Source organism: Gambusia affinis, linkage group LG11 (genome assembly GCF_019740435.1).
Source record: "Gambusia affinis linkage group LG11, SWU_Gaff_1.0, whole genome shotgun sequence".
Lineage (NCBI taxonomy): Eukaryota > Metazoa > Chordata > Actinopteri > Cyprinodontiformes > Poeciliidae > Gambusia > Gambusia affinis.
Window position 1 is genome coordinate 27,179,286 of NC_057878.1, and position 20,671 is coordinate 27,199,956.

Below are 20,671 nucleotides of genomic sequence, written 5' to 3' on the forward strand. Positions count from 1 at the left end.
AAGCTCCATAGCTGCGTCAGTAAGAACGCGCCTCCCGCCTCCCGTCGTTTCTCCACAAACAAAACCGAAAGTGTTCAGTCAGATCAGAAAGGAGAGAGGCCAGCAGCATGGCGGAGGAATACGCCTTCCCTGTTCTGGTGGAGTTGGGAGAAAGCAACACACAGAGACTAAAAAATAAGTTGGTGAAATATTTTCAGAGTAAAAAGTCCAACGGAGGAGACTGCGAGGTGGACTATGAGTCCGGGAGCCCAACTGCGCTGCTGCGCTTCCGCAGAGAGGAGGGTGAGTCCCAGACTGTCAGGTTTCTGATCAGTCCTGAGTAAAAACCTGCTGGATTTAACCCGTTTTCTCCCTCAGACCAGAAAAATGTCCTGGGCAGAGAGAAGCACCAGATCAGTTTGGATCAAGGAGTGCTAAAGATGACAGTCCGCCTTCCTTCAGACGGAAAACAGAAACAGGTGAGAGCTAAAAAGTGGAAGTTAAACGTATTTACGTTCTACCGAATGAGAATTTCTTCTCTTATGATCATTGGAATATTGTTTGGAATATTTAATGGAATACTGATCTGACCTGAGTTACTTCCTGTAATCTCATAAAATGCCTGACAGTGACATAACACTCACCTCCTGCTGCTGTAAACATGTTCATGTTTGTCTTTGTGGGTGTGATTTATTTTATGTCTATGAATCGGTAAACTCATTTTATGTTTACTATTATTGCCTTCATCATGTATGATGCTGACCTGACCAGTCCTGGACCTTTGAACACTTCCTTAGCCTTTTGTTTAAACTCTGAGCTGCTAATGAAGACCTGCCCCTGCTGGGCTTTTATTGTTTACTGCAAGTTATATGACTAATCAGAATCCAAGAAGTTTCTGTCTGATTGCATTCCTGCTTTTATCCTTTCACTTTCTGTGTTTGAGGATATTTAACAATCCTCAAACACAGGATTATTTGTCTAAAATGTCTCAAATCTGTTTTAAACAGGGGGATTCAACTGATCCAGGCAGCAAAAAGTGTAAGTACCCGTGAAGGAAATATCTGCCACTGATGTGACACAGAAGTATTCACACCTCTCGAACTTTTTCATATTTTGTCACATTACAACCACAAACATATATATATATATATATATATATATATATATATATATATATATATATATATATATATATATATATATATATATATTTCACTGGAGTTTAGTGTGAAAGACCAACAAAAAGTGGTGCACAATTGTGAACTGGAAGGAGGGGTATACATGATTCAAAACATTTTTTACAACTAAAAAACTGAAAAGTGTGGTGTGTGTGTAAAACCACCTTTTGAAGCAAATCCAGCTGCAAGTCTTTTGGTGTTTGTCTCTACCAGCTTCGATCGTCTAGTGACTGAAATTTTTGCCTGTTTTTTTCCCAAACAACTTAAACTCAGTCAAAATAGATGCAAAGCGTTTGGGAGCAGCAGTTTTCAGATCTTGCCACACATTTTGGACTTTGACTGGGCCATTCTGACGGAATGTTTTAAACCTTCCACATGCGTCCCCAACATGGCTTCTGGCAAACTGCATTCGAGACGTATGATGGTTTTCTTTGAACAATTGCTTTCTTCTTGCCTTTCTTCCATAAAGATGTTTATCCAGTGATGACTAATAGTTTTCCTGTGGACAGATTCTCTCACCTGAGCTGTGGATCTCTGAATTTGGTCCAGAGACACCATGGGCCTCTTGGCTGTGTCTCTGATCAGGCCTCTCCTGGTTCAGGCTTCTCCTGGTTCAGGCCTCTCCTGGATCAGGCCTCTCCTGGTTCAGGAAGTTTCGGTAGACGGCCTTGTACCATTCTCTTTCCATTGCCGGATGATGGATTGATGTTCAATCATTTCTGTGAGATGTTCAAAGCTTTTGAAATCTTTTTATAGCCTAAACCTGCTTTAAACTTCTCCACAACTTTATCCCAGATCTGTCTGGGACAAAGACAAATCTTTGACTTCATGATATTCTCTTAACCAACATCTGAGGCCGTCAAGGAGCAGCTGGATTTGTACTGAGTTTAAATGACACACTAGATTCATTAGCAATCATCAGGCAACTTCTGAAGGTAATTGTTGAACTTAGAGGAAAGGGGACTGAATCATTTTGCAAATCAAGGAAGAGTCCTTTGGACTAACTAACAAATAATCATTACAGAGGAACTTTGCATTCCTCTGTAATCTTCTGTACAAAATGAAATGCTGTTTTAAGTTTGTTGCAGCAGAGGGAGACAGAGATTTTCAAACTACAAGGTTGTGACTGTCTGTTTTTACCAATACAACCGGCTGGATATGGTTTAAATATGTTTTACTAATCTGCATTAAATTAGTAAAACATATTTAAAGGAAATTATAAATAATGATGGGATTTACTTTTTAAGTTCTATGCCTTTCTTTCTGTACTCAGAAGATGTTTCTTGGGCTCTAATATAATCTTTCAAACAAAAACAATAATGGATAATAATAATAATAATGACCTTACTATAAATTATTATGTTTTGACAAAGATGTAAGTATAACCTTGTTTTAAAGGCGCGTCTTTATCCATGCACATCAGATTATTACTAAATCTCTTGAATAACAATAAGCCTGTAAATGACAATAAAAACGGTGATTACCAGTTAAATAACAGCTGCTTCCTTGCTGGACAGGAAATGTTCATGGTTGCTTTGAGATGCTTGCGGCTGGTCATACTGAGTGATAGTTTTGATTGTCAGAAATAATTTTGGTTTTGGTTTTAATCTTTAGAGGTTTAAAATATTTATGGTGTTTGATGGAAACTATTGTACCAAAGCTTTTTGCTAAAATGGGACTTTTTTTTACTCTTCTATAAGTTTTACAGTTATTGTTGACAAAAAGTAGTTTCCACATTTTTAAAAACCTGTTGAGTTGCTTGTTTTTATGTTGTGTTTTTATTAGAACTGGAGATTTGGTCAGACTTTCTGGTCCAGTACTCGACTCGACTCTTTGTGCCAATAGTAAAGTTTTCATTGGAGTTGATGAAAATCCCATGTGGCATTCCCCAAGGTACCATGTTGGGGTCTCTCCTATTAAATATCAACAGGCTGAGATTAGTTTAGATTATAATAAATAACAAGATAAGTAATTATGCAGATGATTCACAGCCCATGTCACCAGGTAATTATAAACTGACTGAAGAGTTAAGAAGATACTTAAAACCAATCAATGGGTAGATGTCCATAACTTCCTTCAGTTAAATAAAAATAAAACTAAGTAAATATGATATGTCCACATTAAAGTCATAATTAGATGGATCATCTAATAGAAGCTTTTCTTTAGCTCATAATAATACAGTCTATACTTATGGACCTACTTTGTTTCTGCTTCTGATTGACTTGTTTCAGTGGTCAGTAAAAAACAGGTTTTACTCATTCATCTTTCATATTTCAATAACAGCGGACCATGAAGGGACCAACAAACAGTCCAAAGTTCAAGAACCCAAACCTCTGAATGAAGGTCAGACGGGGGCAAAAGGCAAAGATGGTGATTCAGACGATGAGGAGCATTGCTCCAAGTCGGCTGTTTTAGGGAATATTCCAGATTCTTTAACCTCAGAATTTATGGAAATGATTGTGGAGAACATTTTGAGAGACCTAAGCTCTCCGACTGCCTCCCAGGACTACACCCTGGAACTGATCCCTGACATCTCATCTGCTGTCGTCACTTTCCAGAGTGGAAGAGGTACCCACTTTGTTCATGCATGTTCAATTATATTTAGAACAACTTGAAATTTGATGTTTTTATTTTAACTTCACAGATAACACTGAGTTCATAGAAAGATGTCCTCAAAATCGGATGTTTACAAAGAAGAACTTATCAGTCCGGCCCCTTGAGAACACAAAGAAAGTTATGGTTGAAGGAGTTTCAGACTGCAGTGAAGACATGCTATGTCTCTACTTTGAGAGTAAAGGGGGAGATGTGGAAGATGTTCAACTGAATGAAGCTGAAAAGTCTGCTGTCGTCATATTTAAGAACCATCAAGGTAATTAACCTGCTCTACTTTCTAATTACTGCAGTTTATTCTGACGGTATGCTCTATCTTCAACAGAAGTGACTACCAGTTTAGAATTATGGAGTGTAACTTTGTGTTTTAATCTGCAGATGTTAAGAAAGTCTTGGGTAAGAAGCATGAAATAAAAAAAGAAGAAATCAAAGTCTATCCATTCTACAAATCTTTGGGAGTAGCACTTTATGGGAAAGATAAGCCGTCCCCAAAACTTCCTGCTGCCATCTCTGAGCCCATTGACAACGCTGTCCTCAGTTACCTAGCTAACCACAAAGCAGCTCTGGAGACCATTGGCCGTGACTTGGAAAAACATTTCTGCAACATAACCCTGGAGCAGTCTGCCGTCCGCCTCAGTGCCTCGCCCTCATTGCTGAAGCAAAAAGAAGCCAAAGTCATCATCAAAGAGTGGGCAAACACTGTGAAAGCAGCCTTTTCTCAGGCTGTGTCAAAATTCAAATCCATCAAGTTCTCCCTGGAGTCAGATGTATGGGAGGAATCTGAGCAGAAGATTAAAGAGAAACTGCAGAAGGAAGATGTTGTTGTAGTTACTGATAAAACCAGTGGTGTCCTTTCAGTGGCCGGCCTTGAGAATGATGTCAACACACTCAAGAAACCTATTTCAGACATTCTTGACAAGATCAACGAAAGGGTCCGGAGGGAGAAATTAAGTAAAACTCAAGAGATCAATGTGTCACCATCGATGTTCCACATCCTTTCTCAAGATGGTCTTCAAGATAAACTCCTGCAAGTGTACCCAGAACTCAAAATGACATACGACCAAAAGAAGAAAGCTCTGAAAGTGACTGGCTTTGTGGAGGAGATTATTAAAGCAACCCAGGTGATAAGCAACGCAACATTAGGATTAAAGCGACAGAATTTAGAAGTAGATCAGTTTTTGCTTGACATGCTGAAGGACGAACAACAAGAGGAGGCCACCGATGCACTTCTTACAGCCTATGGGATAAAAGCAGCCTTGGAGATCAGTCCACAGAGGGTGCAGCTTGTTGCTGTTTCTGACAAGGATCTAATGGATGCTCAAGTCCATCTAAGCCAAATTCTGAAATCTGAATATATCGAAGTTGAAGACCTTGAAGTCCTGAAGAAGCTGGAGTGGCAGCAGCTGGTCCATCAGCAGGAAACAGCCAACAGTGGGTCAGGAATGAGAGTTCAGATCATAACTCATCAACAGCAAGTGGTAGTGTCCGGTCACAAGGACAGTGTGGACAAAGTTAGCAGTGAACTAGAAGAGTTTATAACAGAAAATGCTCATATTGAAGAATGTATTGCTGTTGACGCAAATGTCATCATTGAGTACCTGAAACATGAGACAACCTGGTTGAAGCAACTGGAAGGAGTGGAAGTGGATTTTGGAAATGAGGAAATCATCCTAAGTGGCTGTAGATCTGCTGTGAAAGATTGTAAAACCATTGTCAAAGGTATACTAGCTTCTGTGTGCTTTGATAGTTTTAAAGTCACAAAACCTGGAGTCAAGAAGTTCTTTAAGGAGAAAGAACAACTTTATACTTCCTTGATTAAGAGTGAAACTGACTGCCTGATTCAGATGGCTGGTAAATCGAATGAAGATGACGACTTTGCTGTAGTACAAGTACGAAAACCCATTTACAAAGTCCAGACAAGTGATGGAGTGGAAATCGTGGTCTCCAAGGCTGACATGTGCAGTTACTCTGTGGATGCTGTTGTCAATCCTTCTACTGAGGACTTGAAACATACCGCAGGTCTTGCTTTGGCACTTTCAAAAGCTGCAGGACCTCAGTTGCAGGCCATATGTGACCAAATAATTAATGTAAAAGGAAAACTCCGACCTGGAGATTGTGTCGTAACAGATGCTGGAGGAATGCTTCGTTGCAAAAAAGTGATCCATGCCGTAGGACCCTATTTTGATCAAACTAAGCCAAAGAGGGCTGAGGCCCAGTTGAAAAGAACTGTTAGAGAAAGCTTAGAACAAGCTGAAAAGTGTGGCTGTGTGTCTGTGGCCCTTCCTGCCATCAGCAGAAGTCTTGGCTTCCCACTCAATCTGTGCCTAGCTACCATCGCTAGAGCAGTGAAGGATTACTGTGATGAAAAGTACGATGACAACACCCTGAAGACCATTCATCTGGTGGACAATGAGGACAGTGTTGCTCTTGGTCTAGAAAGTGCTGTGAAGCAGGAGTTTGGAAATCATGGAGTTAGTGTTTCATCTCAAAATGCTACCCCTAAAGTCAGTCAGAAATCTCCACTACTCAAGCTTGTTCCACCGGACCCAAGCTTGTGCCGAGGGCAGACCAAAGAGGGCTTGAACATTGTTCTTAAAAAGGGAAACATTGAGGCTGCCAAGGTAAATATGCATGTTTTTGAAAAACTAATTTAAATATAAAGGTTTTTAAACTGAAATATTCTTCAATGTGCACTACCCTTTGTCTATAGAAAGAGGAAGATATTCTGAAAGCAGAGTAAGGGTAATGGGTAGTCCTGCAGAGGCCCCCCAGAGAGCTAATTTAATTGCTGGTGCGATCCAAAGTTGTTTTACCAGACAAGAAACCTCAAGACAACTGCCCAGTTTTTTATGTTTTAAAAATCCGGTCAGAATTTCAACTTCTGTATGTGAACTCATAGGACTGAGTTTCTTCTAGAAGGACAAACTGAAGGACAAGAACCTCACAGAACCCTACTCAATCTGTCTCTCTAGAATTATGCAAACTTAGGAAAAGTAGATTTATCAGGATAGAAATTTTCTTGACTGATTCTGCTTCCACTCACTGTTGACTTTTGTTTGTGTTACAATAAAACTATAGTGAAATTACATATCTTAATAATGCTGTACCATATTTTCAGACAGAGGTAATTGTGAACACAGTGACGGAAGATCTTGTATTGGACAGAGGGGCAATTTCTAAAGCTATCTTCAGTGCAGCTGGAGCCAAACTTCAACAGCTGGTACACAGCCAGAAAACAAAAGGAGCACCAGGCGAGATTGTTGTTACAGATAACTGCAAGCTGAAGAGCAAACAAGTTTTCCATGCAATCGCTCCACACTGGGACAAAGGCCAAGGCACAGCTGAAAAGGTATATCATATTCATAAAGTATAAAACCTTTTGAATTTCTTTCTGAATCAATGGAACTACCAGGTAATCTGTTTTACAAAATGTCTTTCAGACTCTAGCTGGGATCTTTAAAGATTGCTTGGACTTGGCGGAGAAAACTCGTTTGTCGTCTATAACTTTCCCAGCTGTTGGCACTGGAAACTTGGGTTTTCCAAAAAATCTTGTTGCCACTTTGATGCTGGATAAATTCTTGGAGTTCAGCAGCCAGAGACAATCCAATAACCTTAAGAAGATTACAGTTGTTCTTTATCCTGGAGATACACAGACTATTAAGGTAATGAAAAATAAGAATCATTGTAATATTAGAGTGATAAGCTCTTAGTTTAGAACTTATTGATCAACATTATCAGTTGGTAAAGCTCATTATTAATGCAGAAATTTGTAGTAAAATTTCATGACTAAGCCTTTAATTTTGTGACATTTTGCAGGTATTCACTGATGAATTTCAGAAGAAGTTTCCCAGTGCCACAGGTTCTTCAGCAGCTGCAGGTCCAGCTTCTGCAGATTCTTCACAAGGTACTGGCAGGCAGATCTTTCAGTTGCCATTTGGTTAACTTACACAAAACTTGAGAAATTGCCTAATTTCAAGGTTAAAGTGATATTTATGTTTACCAACAGGCAAATTCTCTAAAGTTGTCTCCAGTTCAGGAACGCATGAGACTAAACTGGGAAACGTGATGATTCAGGTAGTAACTGGAGATATAACCAAGGAAACTACTGATGTCATCGTCAACTCTTCAAATGATAGTTTCACTCTCAAGTCTGGTAAATCAATCTATATGTGATATATTTGTAATGTAAAGTGTAAATCACCAGAATGCACTAAATGCACACTTCCTTCCTAATGATATTGATTTGTGGGACATACATGTTTAATAAGGTTAAACAAGTAAATATGAGTGCACCATAAGATCTAGTTAGATATACTCATTTAAAAAGATGAAATAAAGACAAACATTGGTCATCAGTATCAGAACTATCAAACCTTTCACTTCATCTACCTTCCCAGGAGTATCAAAGGCTATTCTGGATGCAGCTGGTGTAGTTGTTTTTGAAGAATGCCAAAATCTTGGTAAGGACATTAAATTTTGCTTTGTTGTAACATGCATCCTTAGTTTATGGTTTATGGTTCATTTAGTTCTATAACTAGGTTGTGATTCTGATTAAAACATCCCACCAGCTTCCCAGTCCAACCAAGGCATTATAATGACGGTACCAGGAAACCTAAAGTGCAAAAAGATTCTTCACCTTGTCGGACAGACGGACCCAGTGAAAATCCACAGCACTGTAAAGGAAGCACTCCAAAAGTGTGTGAACCACTCCTACACTTCTGTTTCGTTTCCTGCCATTGGTACAGGTGAGGATTGCCAACATAATGAGCTCATCTTGGGCTACATTCACACTGCAGATTTAGAGCTCAGTTCTGAATTTTTGCTGAAATGGGATTTTCTTTGCGTGATTGTTTATATTATTAATTAAACCCAGCTGAAACAAGACCTATGTGTGAACAGTTTACGACCCCAAAGCGACCCACAAGCACAGAAGAAGAACAGACGTTAAACTACAGCGCACTGTTTAAGAAAGCAGTAATGGACACCGCCATTAATTTTAAAGTTTATTCAGCAATAGGAGCCAACAGTATTGTCACAAGATCATAACAAGATGAAGGAAGCTAAAAACTTCCTTGACTGCAACTTCTGTACAGAAGTCTGTTTGGATGTGTAGTCAGGATTAGGGTTAACCTAACCCTAATCCTGACTAAGAGTGGTGGGATTGTGATGTGATGTGATGTACTTCAGTGACACAAACGTCTTTCGTAATTTCATAATTATAGTTTTCTACCATTGTTTTCATCTTGATTTACCATACCTGGCATTTTCTGGTGCAAAATTATGATGTATGTCTGACATTAATGATGTAAAACTCTTATTGAATGCGACATGAAGGTTCAGCCTGCAGATGCTTTGAAAACTATCACATACATATCTGAATTAGTTCTACATATGGAAGTGACATAAATTGGAAATTTTTTGGAGGTAAAAAGATTATAGCATAGTCTCCACTGTACTATAGCATAGATGGCCGATGCTATGCTGCGTTTATCATACAGCATAGCACAGACCTATGAAATAGGTTTGATATGGGCATAAAAACCAGATTTGGTAGCATTTGCCTGCTTTGTGAACGTAGCCTTAGTTTGTCTGCTAATGTAGATTCAGATCGTTGTAGTTTCAGATGTTGGCTAACTGACTCTGAAGATGTATAGTCTTGAATTGACCATTTTAACTTTTTGGATCCAAAGATTTTGACTGTGTAGATTTGGATTGAATAAACATACAAATTTTTTTCTGCTGCACCCAAGGATGAGTCTTAACTTAGCACTGTGGGTAGAAAGAAACTCTTTGAATTTGCAGATTTGAATCATCAACCACTTGTGTTGCCTGTTTCCAGGTCAAGGCAACGTTCAGGCGAAACAAGTGGCAGACTCCATGTTGGATGCTGTGATTGATGTTTTCAGCCAAAACTCCTCCAGCTCCCTGACTTTGATCAGGATAGTCATCTTCCAGCAACCGATGCTGAAAGATTTCTACAGCAGCATGCAAGAAAGGGAAGCCACTGATCCAAAGGACAAAGGCGGACTCTGGTCCAGTTTTACCCACAAGTTAAAATGTAAGTATGGCAAGAAAACTAGTTCTGCCTTTGTAATGAATGTTTTTATCCGACGTTCCATTTCAAAATATCCTTATTCTTACAGCGTTATTTGTATCAGAAAGTCCTGACAACAAACAGGAAAATGAGGCGTCTGATATTGAGACTGTCAAAGTGGAGCCTGTCGTCTTCCATATCTGTGGTGCCTCACAGTCCAAAGTAGATGTAGCCAAGAAGAAGATAAACGACCTGATATCTAATGAACAATGCAGTGAAGAGATAACAGACAACGACATCTTGAACTTGTCTTCTGCAGACTGTCAGCGCATTGTTGACATCCAGATGAAGTTGGGTGTGAGCATCAAAAATCAAATCACCAATGGCCAAGCCTCTTTCATCATTGAAGGACTCAGTAAAGACGTGCTCCGAGCCAGTCGGGAGATAGATAGTATGCTGAAGAAAGTGAGAGGAGAGCAGGAGCTGAAAAGGAAATTGGAGCTGGCTGCCACGGTGGCAGACTGGCAGTATCAGCAACATGGGCTTCCATATCAGAGTTTTGATCAGATGACCAACTATGAGCTTGAGCATGCGTTGGAAAGGGCAGCACCCACCGTAAAAGTTACCATCCTTGGCTCAGACTATACAGTCCAGATGCCTAAAGGACCAGCCACTGACAGCAAGGGAACCATCCTGCAGATAAAACGAATTGACAAACTAAAAGGTATCTAAGTATCTAAAATTCATATCCAATGCTACTGATCTTTAATTTGTCTGCAGGAAATTTAATTGTTCTATTTCCTAAACTGAAAAAACAACTAGATGTTTTTCTATTTTAACAGATGAAGATGTTCCTGAGTTTTGGGATGCCATGCCAGCTGGTAAAACGTGTCATTCTGTCTCCCTCCAAACTGCGTCATCAGAGTACGCAGAAGTCCTCAATCTCTTCAAAGCCACATGCAATCGAGCCGTCAGCAAGGTAATATCATTAGTAGAGTTGTTCATTCCTGACACACAGTTTGAAGAAGCTAATTGCTAGCATGTACCAGAGAATAATTTCTATACAAAAAAGACATTTAGGGATGATTTGTCACCTGGAATAGCTTCCCAGAGCAGCTATCCACCCAACATGGATATAGGCCGACAGCGTAAATGAGAACAGAGAAGAGCCATGCTGCCACCTCCTGCCCAACAATCCCTGCTGACTGCAAAACCTTCTCCACCTCAGGAGGTCCTGCACCCCTTAAGTTACAACAGGAGTATAGGACCGGCCCTCTCAAAACGAGTTGTTCTGTCATCAACTGGAAATTTGAGATATTTTTTTTCTTTTATTAAAAAAAATAAAAATAAATACCTTTAGGCAAAAGAAATAAGGAAACACTCATTAATTTTGTTTTTGTTTTTTTAATGAGATAAAAAATATTGGACGATCTATCTCTGCTCTTAGATTGAAAGGATCCAGAACCCTACACTGTGGAAAAGTCTTCAGATCAAAAAACAAGAGATGGAGGTGAGAAATAATCATCAGAACAACGAGAAACGTCTCTTCCACGGCACCAGTGAAGACACCGTCCCCATCATCAACGAACGTGGCTTCAACAGAAGCTATGCAGGAAAAAATGGTGAGACTTGCAGCAATTTCTTTGTCTTTAGGAGATCTGTCTGCTCAATCAGTAACTTTTAACAAAAATCTCTGTAGTTTTATCCTAGTTTTTGATTTTAATTTTAATTGTGATGTTGCAGCACTTTTGCTCAGAGATGTAAATGGTACAGCAGATTCTGGGCTAATTCTAGAGATTTTTCGGCAGTACTGTGGTTATTTATTTGTTGTAAAATTAAATATTTTAAATTTTTAAGTATTGGTGAAGCTGCAGTATATACCTTTTATTAAAAAGATGTTTTTACTCGCACCATGTCATGACACTATAATAACATGAGACAAATAATCTGTGAAAAATGTTGCTACTGTATCTTCTCCCACTGCTCCCAGTACTAACTGCAGAAATACAATAAAATATAATCAGAAACAACCAATCAGAGCCAGGAGAAGGGTCTTATTGTTGCTGTCAATCATCCTCATGTACACACTGCTCACACTGCTCATGTACACACTTTGCTTTAAGGAGGTGGAGGAGATTGATCATTAACAGATTATCTGTGATAGCAAACTGTCATAACATAGTAACAGTTTTAAAATATATGGAAAAACATACTTTTGTCAAAGTTACGTACTGCAGCTTTAAGAAGTTAAGTAACATTATTGAGAACTTCTTTAAGTCAAAAATTAACTCTGACTGATCTGTTTTCAGCTGCCTGTTATGGAAACGGTTCCTACTTTGCAGTTAAAGCTAATTACTCTGCACAAGACACCTATTCCAGGCCCAATGCGAATGGAGAGAAGTTCATGTACCTGTGCAGAGTGCTGACGGGAGACTACACCCTGGGACAGCAAACCATGATCGCTCCACCAGCCAAAGGGAATCTCGGCATATATGACAGTGTGGTGGACAACGCGACCACTCCCAGCATGTTTGTAGTGTTTCATGACACTCAGGCCTATCCTGAGTATCTGATCACCTTCAAGTAGCAACACCCAGAAAACATTAAATACAAATAGAAGATATGATAATCACACTAAGTCTAATAATTTTTTTATTTGTTTCATCTTATGCTCATTTAGTAGTTTTATTCAGGCCCAGTTAGTGCCTTAAAGCGTTGCCTTAACTTCTCAGACATATAGAGTCAGACCCTGCAAATCAAGATCTTTCACATGATCTCGATTTGATCATGTGAAATATCAAATCAAGAGATTCTAATACATGTTACCTTTGTACTATTTACAGTTTACGACTTGCGACAAGAACCTCCTCTGTTCTGAACCTAAGTTTCACACTCTTATAAACCAACAAGCAGTTCTAGATTTAAAAATTAAAGTAAAAGTTAACAGGTGTCCAAATTAAAACTCCAGAATATATAGTAAACAAGCACAGGTGATTTCACTGTACATCTCTGTAAATTTCTATACTTAAAGAAAATAAAATATTGTTGAAAAACTCTTTTCACTCATTATTCTAATGTTTAGTAAACAGAAATCCTAAAAAAGCAGGTAAAGGCTTGTCTGATTTGATGTGTGATGTAGAATGTGCTTATCTGTCTCTTAAACTGTCAAACTAATTTGTCTCTATAAAGTACTTGGACTTTATTGTTTAACAAATCCCCATACTCTACAATGACTCACAACAAAATGAGTAAATGATGGAGTCATTTTTACCTCCTTTGGAAATCAAGTTCTTAATGAATTAAGAAATGTGAAAGCATTTTTTTAACATAAGTAAAGTTAAAGGAAATTATAACGTCTGAAAAAATATTAGGACAATGACAGGTAATGATAGATATTTTTGGACAAGTTCGGAGTTACAGATAGCGACTAATTTGTGAACCTGGGATTTTGCTACAGCTCTGAAAAAGTATTCAGAGCTGTAGAAAGTCATGGCTTTCTGTCGAAACCAAAACATGGTCAGGTAGACCAAAAAGAAAGTCTGCAACAAAGCTGGAAAATGTTCAGGATGCAAAGAAAAACCTACAACACTCCTCACTTAAATATTGGACTGGTGCAGTGGCTCCCAACGACTTTCTGGGCCCCCCAATGGATTACAATAAAATCCTCCCCCCAAAACGGAAAAAGAATCAACTGGGTCACACATCGTTCAACCAGACATAAACCTTTACACATATTTTGTTTTAAAACTCCACTGAAGTTTATTTCACACTTCAGGTTGCAACACACCGGGCACGTGCAGAGGGGGGGCAAAGGGGGCTTGAGCTCCTGCCCTTTTTATCCTTGATGCCCCTAGTGTCCTTTTTGAGTTTTGGGTTTTTTTCAAAAAAGATTTTTTTAATTTTTTATTTTTAATCTGTATGCCAGAAGGCCTGTTTGTGCCCCTCAGCAGTAATATTTAGCTAAATATAATAATTTAGTAAAAAATAAACTAGTCTGGCTGCCCTCAGTTTAATGACTCTCAGAGCCTCCATGTTGTTCAGACTTCGGGTCCATGGTGAGGAGGGGGGCCAATCTGTGCCCTCTAACCATCAAATTATGGGCAAGAAAAACAAATGTATTTATTTTATTCTTTTTATTTTATTTTTTTTACCTTGTTATGTGAATTAAAACGTAGGTCTGATGTTGACGTTAGAAAAAGTGTTTCTATATATATTTTTATAAGCGTCTTTGCAATAGTGGGACAAAAAACGCCTCACCCCTAAACACATAAATGCTTCAGCTGCACAGAAAACTTCTGACTCTAACTTATTCATTCTGCTAAAAGCCCGGTTCGCTACAGGCAGTCTGAGTCGGTCCCACCGACAGACATAAAGAACACCTGTCTTTATATCAGACATCCTGATGTAAGACACGGTACCGACTGTCATCCCGAGTCGAAACGCAGCCCCGGCACAACCCGGCAAAACCCGGCACCACCCGGCACCACCTGGTCTCTGTTCGATCTGCTTCTCCTTAACGTTTCTACCTGATGGGTTGAAGCCGCTACTGACGGGATCTGGGCTGGAGGTTCGCGGCTTTATGTTACTGTTATGCAGATAGACAGCAGTGTTAAGCTTTAATTACACATCTTTCAACTATCCAACATATAGACAAATGAAATTATCTCACCTAATTTTCATTAAATGGAATAACACTCTCTGATTGCTGAGAAAATTATACCCGGGCTTTAAATAGCCTATTAATAAACATTTGTATTTTGTGATTCTATGAACACATTTGTCTTGTCTTCATGCCAAATAGATGTGTGTGAATCACAAAAAACAATCACCAAAAGCCATTAAAGTACCGAAATAGTAATACAATAATACTTTTCATTGTACCAGGTTTTTACTATATCATCTTTTATATTTCAATGACAGCGGATCATGCAGGGGTCGACAAACAGTCAACAATTCAAGAACCCAACCCTGTGGATGGTGGTGAGACAGGCCCAAAAGGCAAAGATGGTGATTCAGGTGATGAGGAGCAGTGCTCCGAATCGGCTGTTATAGGGAATATTCCAGATTCTGCAACGTCAGAATTCCTGGAAATGCTGGTGAAGTCCATTTTGAAAGACCTAAGCTCTCCGACTGCCTCCAAGGACTACATCCTGGAACTGATCCCTGACATCTCATCTGCTGTTGTCACTTTCCAGAGTGGAAAAGGTACCCACATAGTTTATGAATGTAAAATGAACAACTTGAAACTTGGAACCTTTGCTTATTTTAGCTTGGAACTTTTTCACAGATAACACTGACTTTATAGAAAGATGTCCTCAAATCCGGATGTTTACAAAGAAGGAGTTATCAGTCCGACCCCTTGAGACCACAAAGAAGATTGTGGTTGAAGGAGTTGCGGACTGCAGCGAAGACATCCTCTGCCTCTACTTTGAAGATCAAGGCGGAGAGGTGGAAGATGTTCAACTGAATGAAGCTGAACAGTCTGCTGTTGTCACGTTTAAAAATCATCAAGGTAGTTCACTTGCCCCACATGGCTTCATTCACACTGCAGGCCTTGATGCTTAATTCCAACTTTTTGTGAAATCTGATGTTCTTTGCGTTATGTCACATCTCCAAATGTATGCGACTCCAAATGTATGTAATTATCTGTGTGAACCGCAGACAAACTAAAAGTGTCCCACATGCACTTTAGAGGGCGCAATAACGTCACACATAGTGAGCATGCTCAATGTCTGCGAAAATAAACATGGATGGCTGTTGTCCAACTGCAGCCAGCACATTAACAACTTAATCCACATGAGCATGCACCACGCTTGTTGTTTTTCTTCAGGCTTCCTTTGAATTTGAGGATTCAGAATGCTGATGTTTATCAAGTATCAATGACAGAAGAATGCTCCTTGGCTGTACAGACTCATCAGGCGGTCATTTGTAAAAATCAGATCTGTGTTATACAGACTGTCAAGAAAAGATCAGAAACAGGTCCCATAAGAGCAATTTTCTTTTAATTTCGGTCATTTCAGACAGCAGTGTGAACATTGCCTGTTGCAGTTTATTCTAACAACATGCTCTACAATTCACAAAATTGGTTGATACCAATAGTGAGTCAAGGAGTGTAACTTTATGTTCTAATCCACAGATTTTAAGAAAGTCTTGGGTAAAAAGCATGAGATAAAAAAAGAAGAAATCAAAGTCTATCCATTCTACAAATCTTAGATTGAAAGGATCCAGAACCCTGCACTATGGAAAAGTCTTCAGATCAAAAAACAAGAGATGGAGGTGAGAAATAATCATCAGAACAATGAGAAACGTCTCTTCCACGGCACCAGTGAAGACACCGTCCCCATCATCAATGAATCTGGCTTCAACAGAAGCTACGCAGGAAAAAATGGTGAGACTTTCAGCGATTTCTTTGTCTTTAGGAGATCTGTCTGCTGAATCAGTAACTTTTAACAAAAATCTCTGTAGTTTTAATTCTAGTTTTTGAAATCTGATCTAGTTTTAAGTGAGATATTGTAGTGCTATTACCTAGAGGTGTAAATGAGTCCGTAAATTGTCCTTTAAGGCAAAACTTAAGTAAATGAGGAATGACTCAAGACCTTTAAGCAGTACTGTACTTATTTATTTGCAGCATAATTAAATACTGTGTTAGCTTTTGACATGTTGTTTTTCTAATATGTAACTATGTCACATATTTACACACTGACTGATCTATTTTCAGCTGCCTATTATGGAAACGGTTCCTACTTTGCAGTTAAAGCTGATTACTCTGCACAAGACACCTACTCGAAGCCCAATGCAAATGGAGAGAAGTTCATGTACCTGTGCAGAGTTCTGACAGGAGACTACACCAAGGGACAAGCAAATATGATCGCTCCACCACCCAAAGGAGGCTCCGGTGTCCACATGTATGACAGTGTGGTGGACGATAAGATCCCCCCCAGCATGTTTATAGTGTTTCATGACACTCAGGCCTATCCTGAGTATCTGATCACCTTCAAGTAGCAACACCTAGAAAATGTTAAATACAAATGCAACATCTAATAACCATAGAAAATCTGATCTTCTTCCTGATATACTTATTTTAACTTGTCTTAAGTTCACTTAATTAGTACTTTATGTGTTCTGGAACATTTAGTGCCTCAAAGTGATGCCTTAATGTCTCATGCCTTAATGCCTATGAACTATTTACACGATCTCACTCCTGTTATATAAATCATGTAATTGTGGAAGTTTAAGACTAACAATAATTTCTACATTTAAAAATGAAACAAACCTTAATGAAAACTTAAGAATGAGCTATGAACAAGCACAGCTGATTTCACTGTTCACTTTTCTTCTGTACTTGAAGTAATAAAGCATTGTTGAATACCTTCTTTTCTCATTATTCTGCCGTTTTGTAGACAGAAATTATTTAGATAATTCTTGCTGACAAAGCGGAGAGTCTGATTTACTGTCAGAAAGTGAAAGAAATGTTCTTATCTGTTTTTTAAAAAGTGTGTCTCCTTTACTAGGTAAGAATTATAAAAGCAGGTTTATCTATGGAAGGCATTGGGACTTTACTGTGACCACTAGATAGCACGGTCAGTCGTTGTTTGAACACTGTTACTGTACTGCAAGTCAGAAACTAAATGGTCCTGGACACAACCTACAATGTCTCACTCTCCATGACTATATATTACGGAAAAAGCCTTCCCTGTTCTGGTGGAGTTGGAAGAAAGCAACACACCGAGACTGAAAAATAAGTTGGTGAAATATTTTCAGAGTAAAAAGTCCAACGGAGGAGACTGCGAGGTGGACTATGAGTCCGGGAGCCCAACTGCGCTGCTGCACTTCCGCAGAGAGGAGGGTGAGTCCCAGACGGTCAGGTTTCTGATCAGTCCTGAGTAAAAACCTGCTGGATTTAACCCGTTTTCTGCCTCAGACCAGAAAAATGTCCTGTGCAAAGAGAAGCACCAGATCAGTTTGGATCAAGGAGTGCTAAAGATGACAGTCCGCCTTCCTTCAGACGGAAAACAGAAACAGGTGAGAGCTAAAAAGTGGAAATTAGTTAATAATCTGACTCATAGACAAGTTCCTGTGCTATCACAGGAGTATTGCTTTACTTATTATTATTGAAATAATTGTTGGCAAGTTTATCTAACCTGAATTTCACATGAAATGCCTGGCAGCGTCAGAGAACAAACTCATAGCTTCTGTACAGCAGCATGCAAGAAAGAAATGTCACTGCACCAAAGGACAAAGGCGGATTCTGGTCCAATGTTGCCACAACTTAAGTGGCCAACATTGGATAAAATGTAAGTATGGGAAGAAAAATTGTTTTTGCCTTTATAATAAATGTTTTTATCTGACGTTCTATTTCAAGTTATTGTTATTCTTGCAACTGTATTTGGATCAGAAAGTGCTGACAACAAACAGGAAGACGGGGTGTTTGATATTAAGACTGTTAAAGTGGAGCCAACATTCTTCCATGTCTGTGATCAAAGTAGATGGAGCCAAGAAGAGAAATGACTTCTTCTCTCTAAGTTCATAAAGTCAACTTTGAAGTGGTTTTTTTTTTATTGTTTATGACTTTTGTACAACTTTAAAATCTTTACTTTATTTCAAATATTGTTACAATAGTGAGTCTTCTTAAGAAAGTAGCTATTATGAAGATTTAACTCAATCTGAAAATTTTTCTAAATTTATACAAAATATAATTAAACAAGTTTCCACTAAGAACAGAATCAAAATTAATTTCCAACGTCTGAAAATTTGTCCTCCAATATACTGTTTAATTTGTCCGAAGAAGGAAAATAATGAGAAAATTCAACAAGCCTAGCAAAAAAAGGATACTAGTCTAGTTTTACTACTACTGAAAACCAAAGACAAGTTTGTTGCTGGTTTTCTATGATACAAAAGCTATTATAAACATTTTAAAGGTCTTTAAAATCTGTTTTACTAAGGCTGATATTATTTAAAGTAGAAACAAAACAAATAAAAAATACACTTGCCATGCATTTACTTTTGTATGACTAACTGGTTCAAACAAATCATTCTCTACTCACACTTCTTTATGATATCAATAAAAGTTTAATTTCAGATGTAGGTAACAAACTGAACTGAACCTTTATACCGCTTTGTGTTTCATTTCAGTTTTTAGCAAGTCCATCACACTGTAGCTCTTACAACCACCGGCAGTTTATAAGACATTGTTGATTCAACTTTAACTTGGCCTGCATGAAAAGACAAAGTATTTCTTCCAAGAACAAAATTGTATAGTCTTTGGTTTATACAGCTGTATTCGAAATAATAGCAGTGCCTCAACAGTAGCAAGAAAATCACTGGTTTTATTAACATTTCAAACTCTATACCCCAGATAAGTTTCTGGGGGGTAAAATAAAGGTATAGAAAACCAACAAACCCAACAGGACAGCCATGCATACTGTGGATTCTGTGAAATTGAATGATTAACTGAAAAGGGTGTGTTCAAAAAAATAGCAGTGGTGAGTTCAATTAGAGAGGGCATCAATTAGGGAGGGTATTCTGGGAAAAAAGGGTGTTAACAGATGATCCGTATTTAAGGATCAAGACAACTGGCATGCTGGCTGTGCATTTCTCCTGAAAAAACAATGAAAATGGGTCGTTCAAGACACTGTTCTGAAGATGAGCGTTTCCTAATAAAAAAATTGATTAAAGAAGGGAAAACATACAAAGAGGTGCAGAAAATCATTTGCTGTTCAGCTAAAATGATCTCAAATGCCCTGAAATGGGAGCAAAAAACTGAAAAACGAGGAAGAAAAAGAAAGACAACCCCTCGAATGGACAGAAGAATAGCCAAACTGGCGAAGACTCAGCCAATGATGGGATCCAAGAGGATCAAGCAAGACCTTCAGTTGACAGTGAGTACTGTGACAATCAGAAGACGTCTTACTGAGGTTAACCTTCCAGCAAGAAGCCCCCAAAGTCCCACTGCTGAGAAAAAGACATGTGCAGAAGCGTTTACAATTTGCCAAAGAGCACATTGACTGGCCTGAAAAGAAATGGCATAATATCTTGTGGACAGATGAAAGCAAGATTGTTCTTTTTGGGTCTAAGGGTCACAGGCAGTATGTCAGACGCCCTGCAAACACAGAATTCAAGCCACAGTACTCACTGAAGACCATTAAGCATGGTGGTGCAAGCATCATGATATGGGGATGTTTTTCATACTATGGTGTTGGTCCGATTCACCGCATACAAGGGATCATGGATCAGTTCCAGTACATCAGGATCCTGGAAGAGGTCATGCTGCCATATGCTGAGGAGGAAATGCCTTTGAGGTGGACCTTTCAACAGGATAATGACCCCAAACACACCAGCAAGCGAGCAAAAGCATGGTTCCAGATGAACAAGATTCAACTGATGGAGTGGCCAGCACAATCCCCGGACCTTAATCCCATTGAAAACTTGTGGGCTGACATAAAAAGTGCAGTGCATGAGGCAAAACCAAGAAACGCTGAGGAATTGTGGAATACAGTGCAATTATCCTGGGCTGCAATACCTGTGGAACGATGCCAGAAGTTGGTTGACTCCATGCACCACAGATGTGAAGCAGTCATCGGAAACCGTGGTTTTGCAACAAAATATTAGTTTAGGATACTCAGCTAGGTTCACTTATCAAGAATTTCTGTTTGTACAGTACATTTTTGAGTTTCCAAGGAAAGATGGCAACACTGCTATTCTTTTGAACATGCCATTTCTTACTTTATTTGAAATATTATTATTATTATTTAAGTTTTGATGACTTTGCGCAATTGTTTTGCTTTGGAATAGAATGTACTGTGTCCCCAATGTATTTGTGTTCATTAAAGTACAATTTCTTTGAAGAATTTTGACATTTACTCATTTTTCT

At 38.8% G+C, this 20,671-nt stretch overlaps 3 protein-coding genes across 4 annotated transcripts in view; 2 read left to right on the forward strand and 1 right to left on the reverse strand.

Moving 5' to 3' along the window:
- Positions 1–20,671, reverse strand: part of parp9 (poly(ADP-ribose) polymerase family member 9) — a 35,369-nt gene that overhangs the window by 8,586 nt on the left and 6,112 nt on the right. The window lies entirely within an intron of this gene.
- parp14rs1 (poly(ADP-ribose) polymerase family member 14-related sequence 1) lies at positions 108–12,854 on the forward strand. The gene is made up of 17 exons (XM_044132519.1): positions 108–282; positions 358–458; positions 987–1,017; positions 3,441–3,725; positions 3,802–4,026; positions 4,146–6,388; positions 6,886–7,116; positions 7,208–7,429; positions 7,584–7,671; positions 7,774–7,920; positions 8,165–8,227; positions 8,336–8,512; positions 9,607–9,825; positions 9,911–10,525; positions 10,644–10,780; positions 11,249–11,423; positions 12,111–12,854. The coding sequence occupies exons 1-17, from the start codon at positions 108–110 to the stop codon at positions 12,386–12,388; spliced, it is 5,412 nt and encodes a 1,803-aa protein (XP_043988454.1). The 3' UTR covers positions 12,389–12,854.
- On the forward strand, positions 14,711–17,151 carry LOC122840254 (protein mono-ADP-ribosyltransferase PARP15-like). 2 transcript variants are annotated; one of them, XM_044132526.1, is made up of 4 exons: positions 14,711–15,006; positions 15,089–15,313; positions 15,938–16,189; positions 16,520–17,151. In XM_044132526.1, the coding sequence occupies exons 3-4, from the start codon at positions 16,072–16,074 to the stop codon at positions 16,801–16,803; spliced, it is 402 nt and encodes a 133-aa protein (XP_043988461.1). In that variant the 5' UTR covers positions 14,711–15,006; positions 15,089–15,313; positions 15,938–16,071; the 3' UTR covers positions 16,804–17,151. The 2 variants fall into 2 exon arrangements, with proteins under 2 accessions (XP_043988461.1, XP_043988460.1); XM_044132525.1 differs by lacking the exon at positions 16,520–17,151 and having other exon boundaries at positions 15,938–16,055.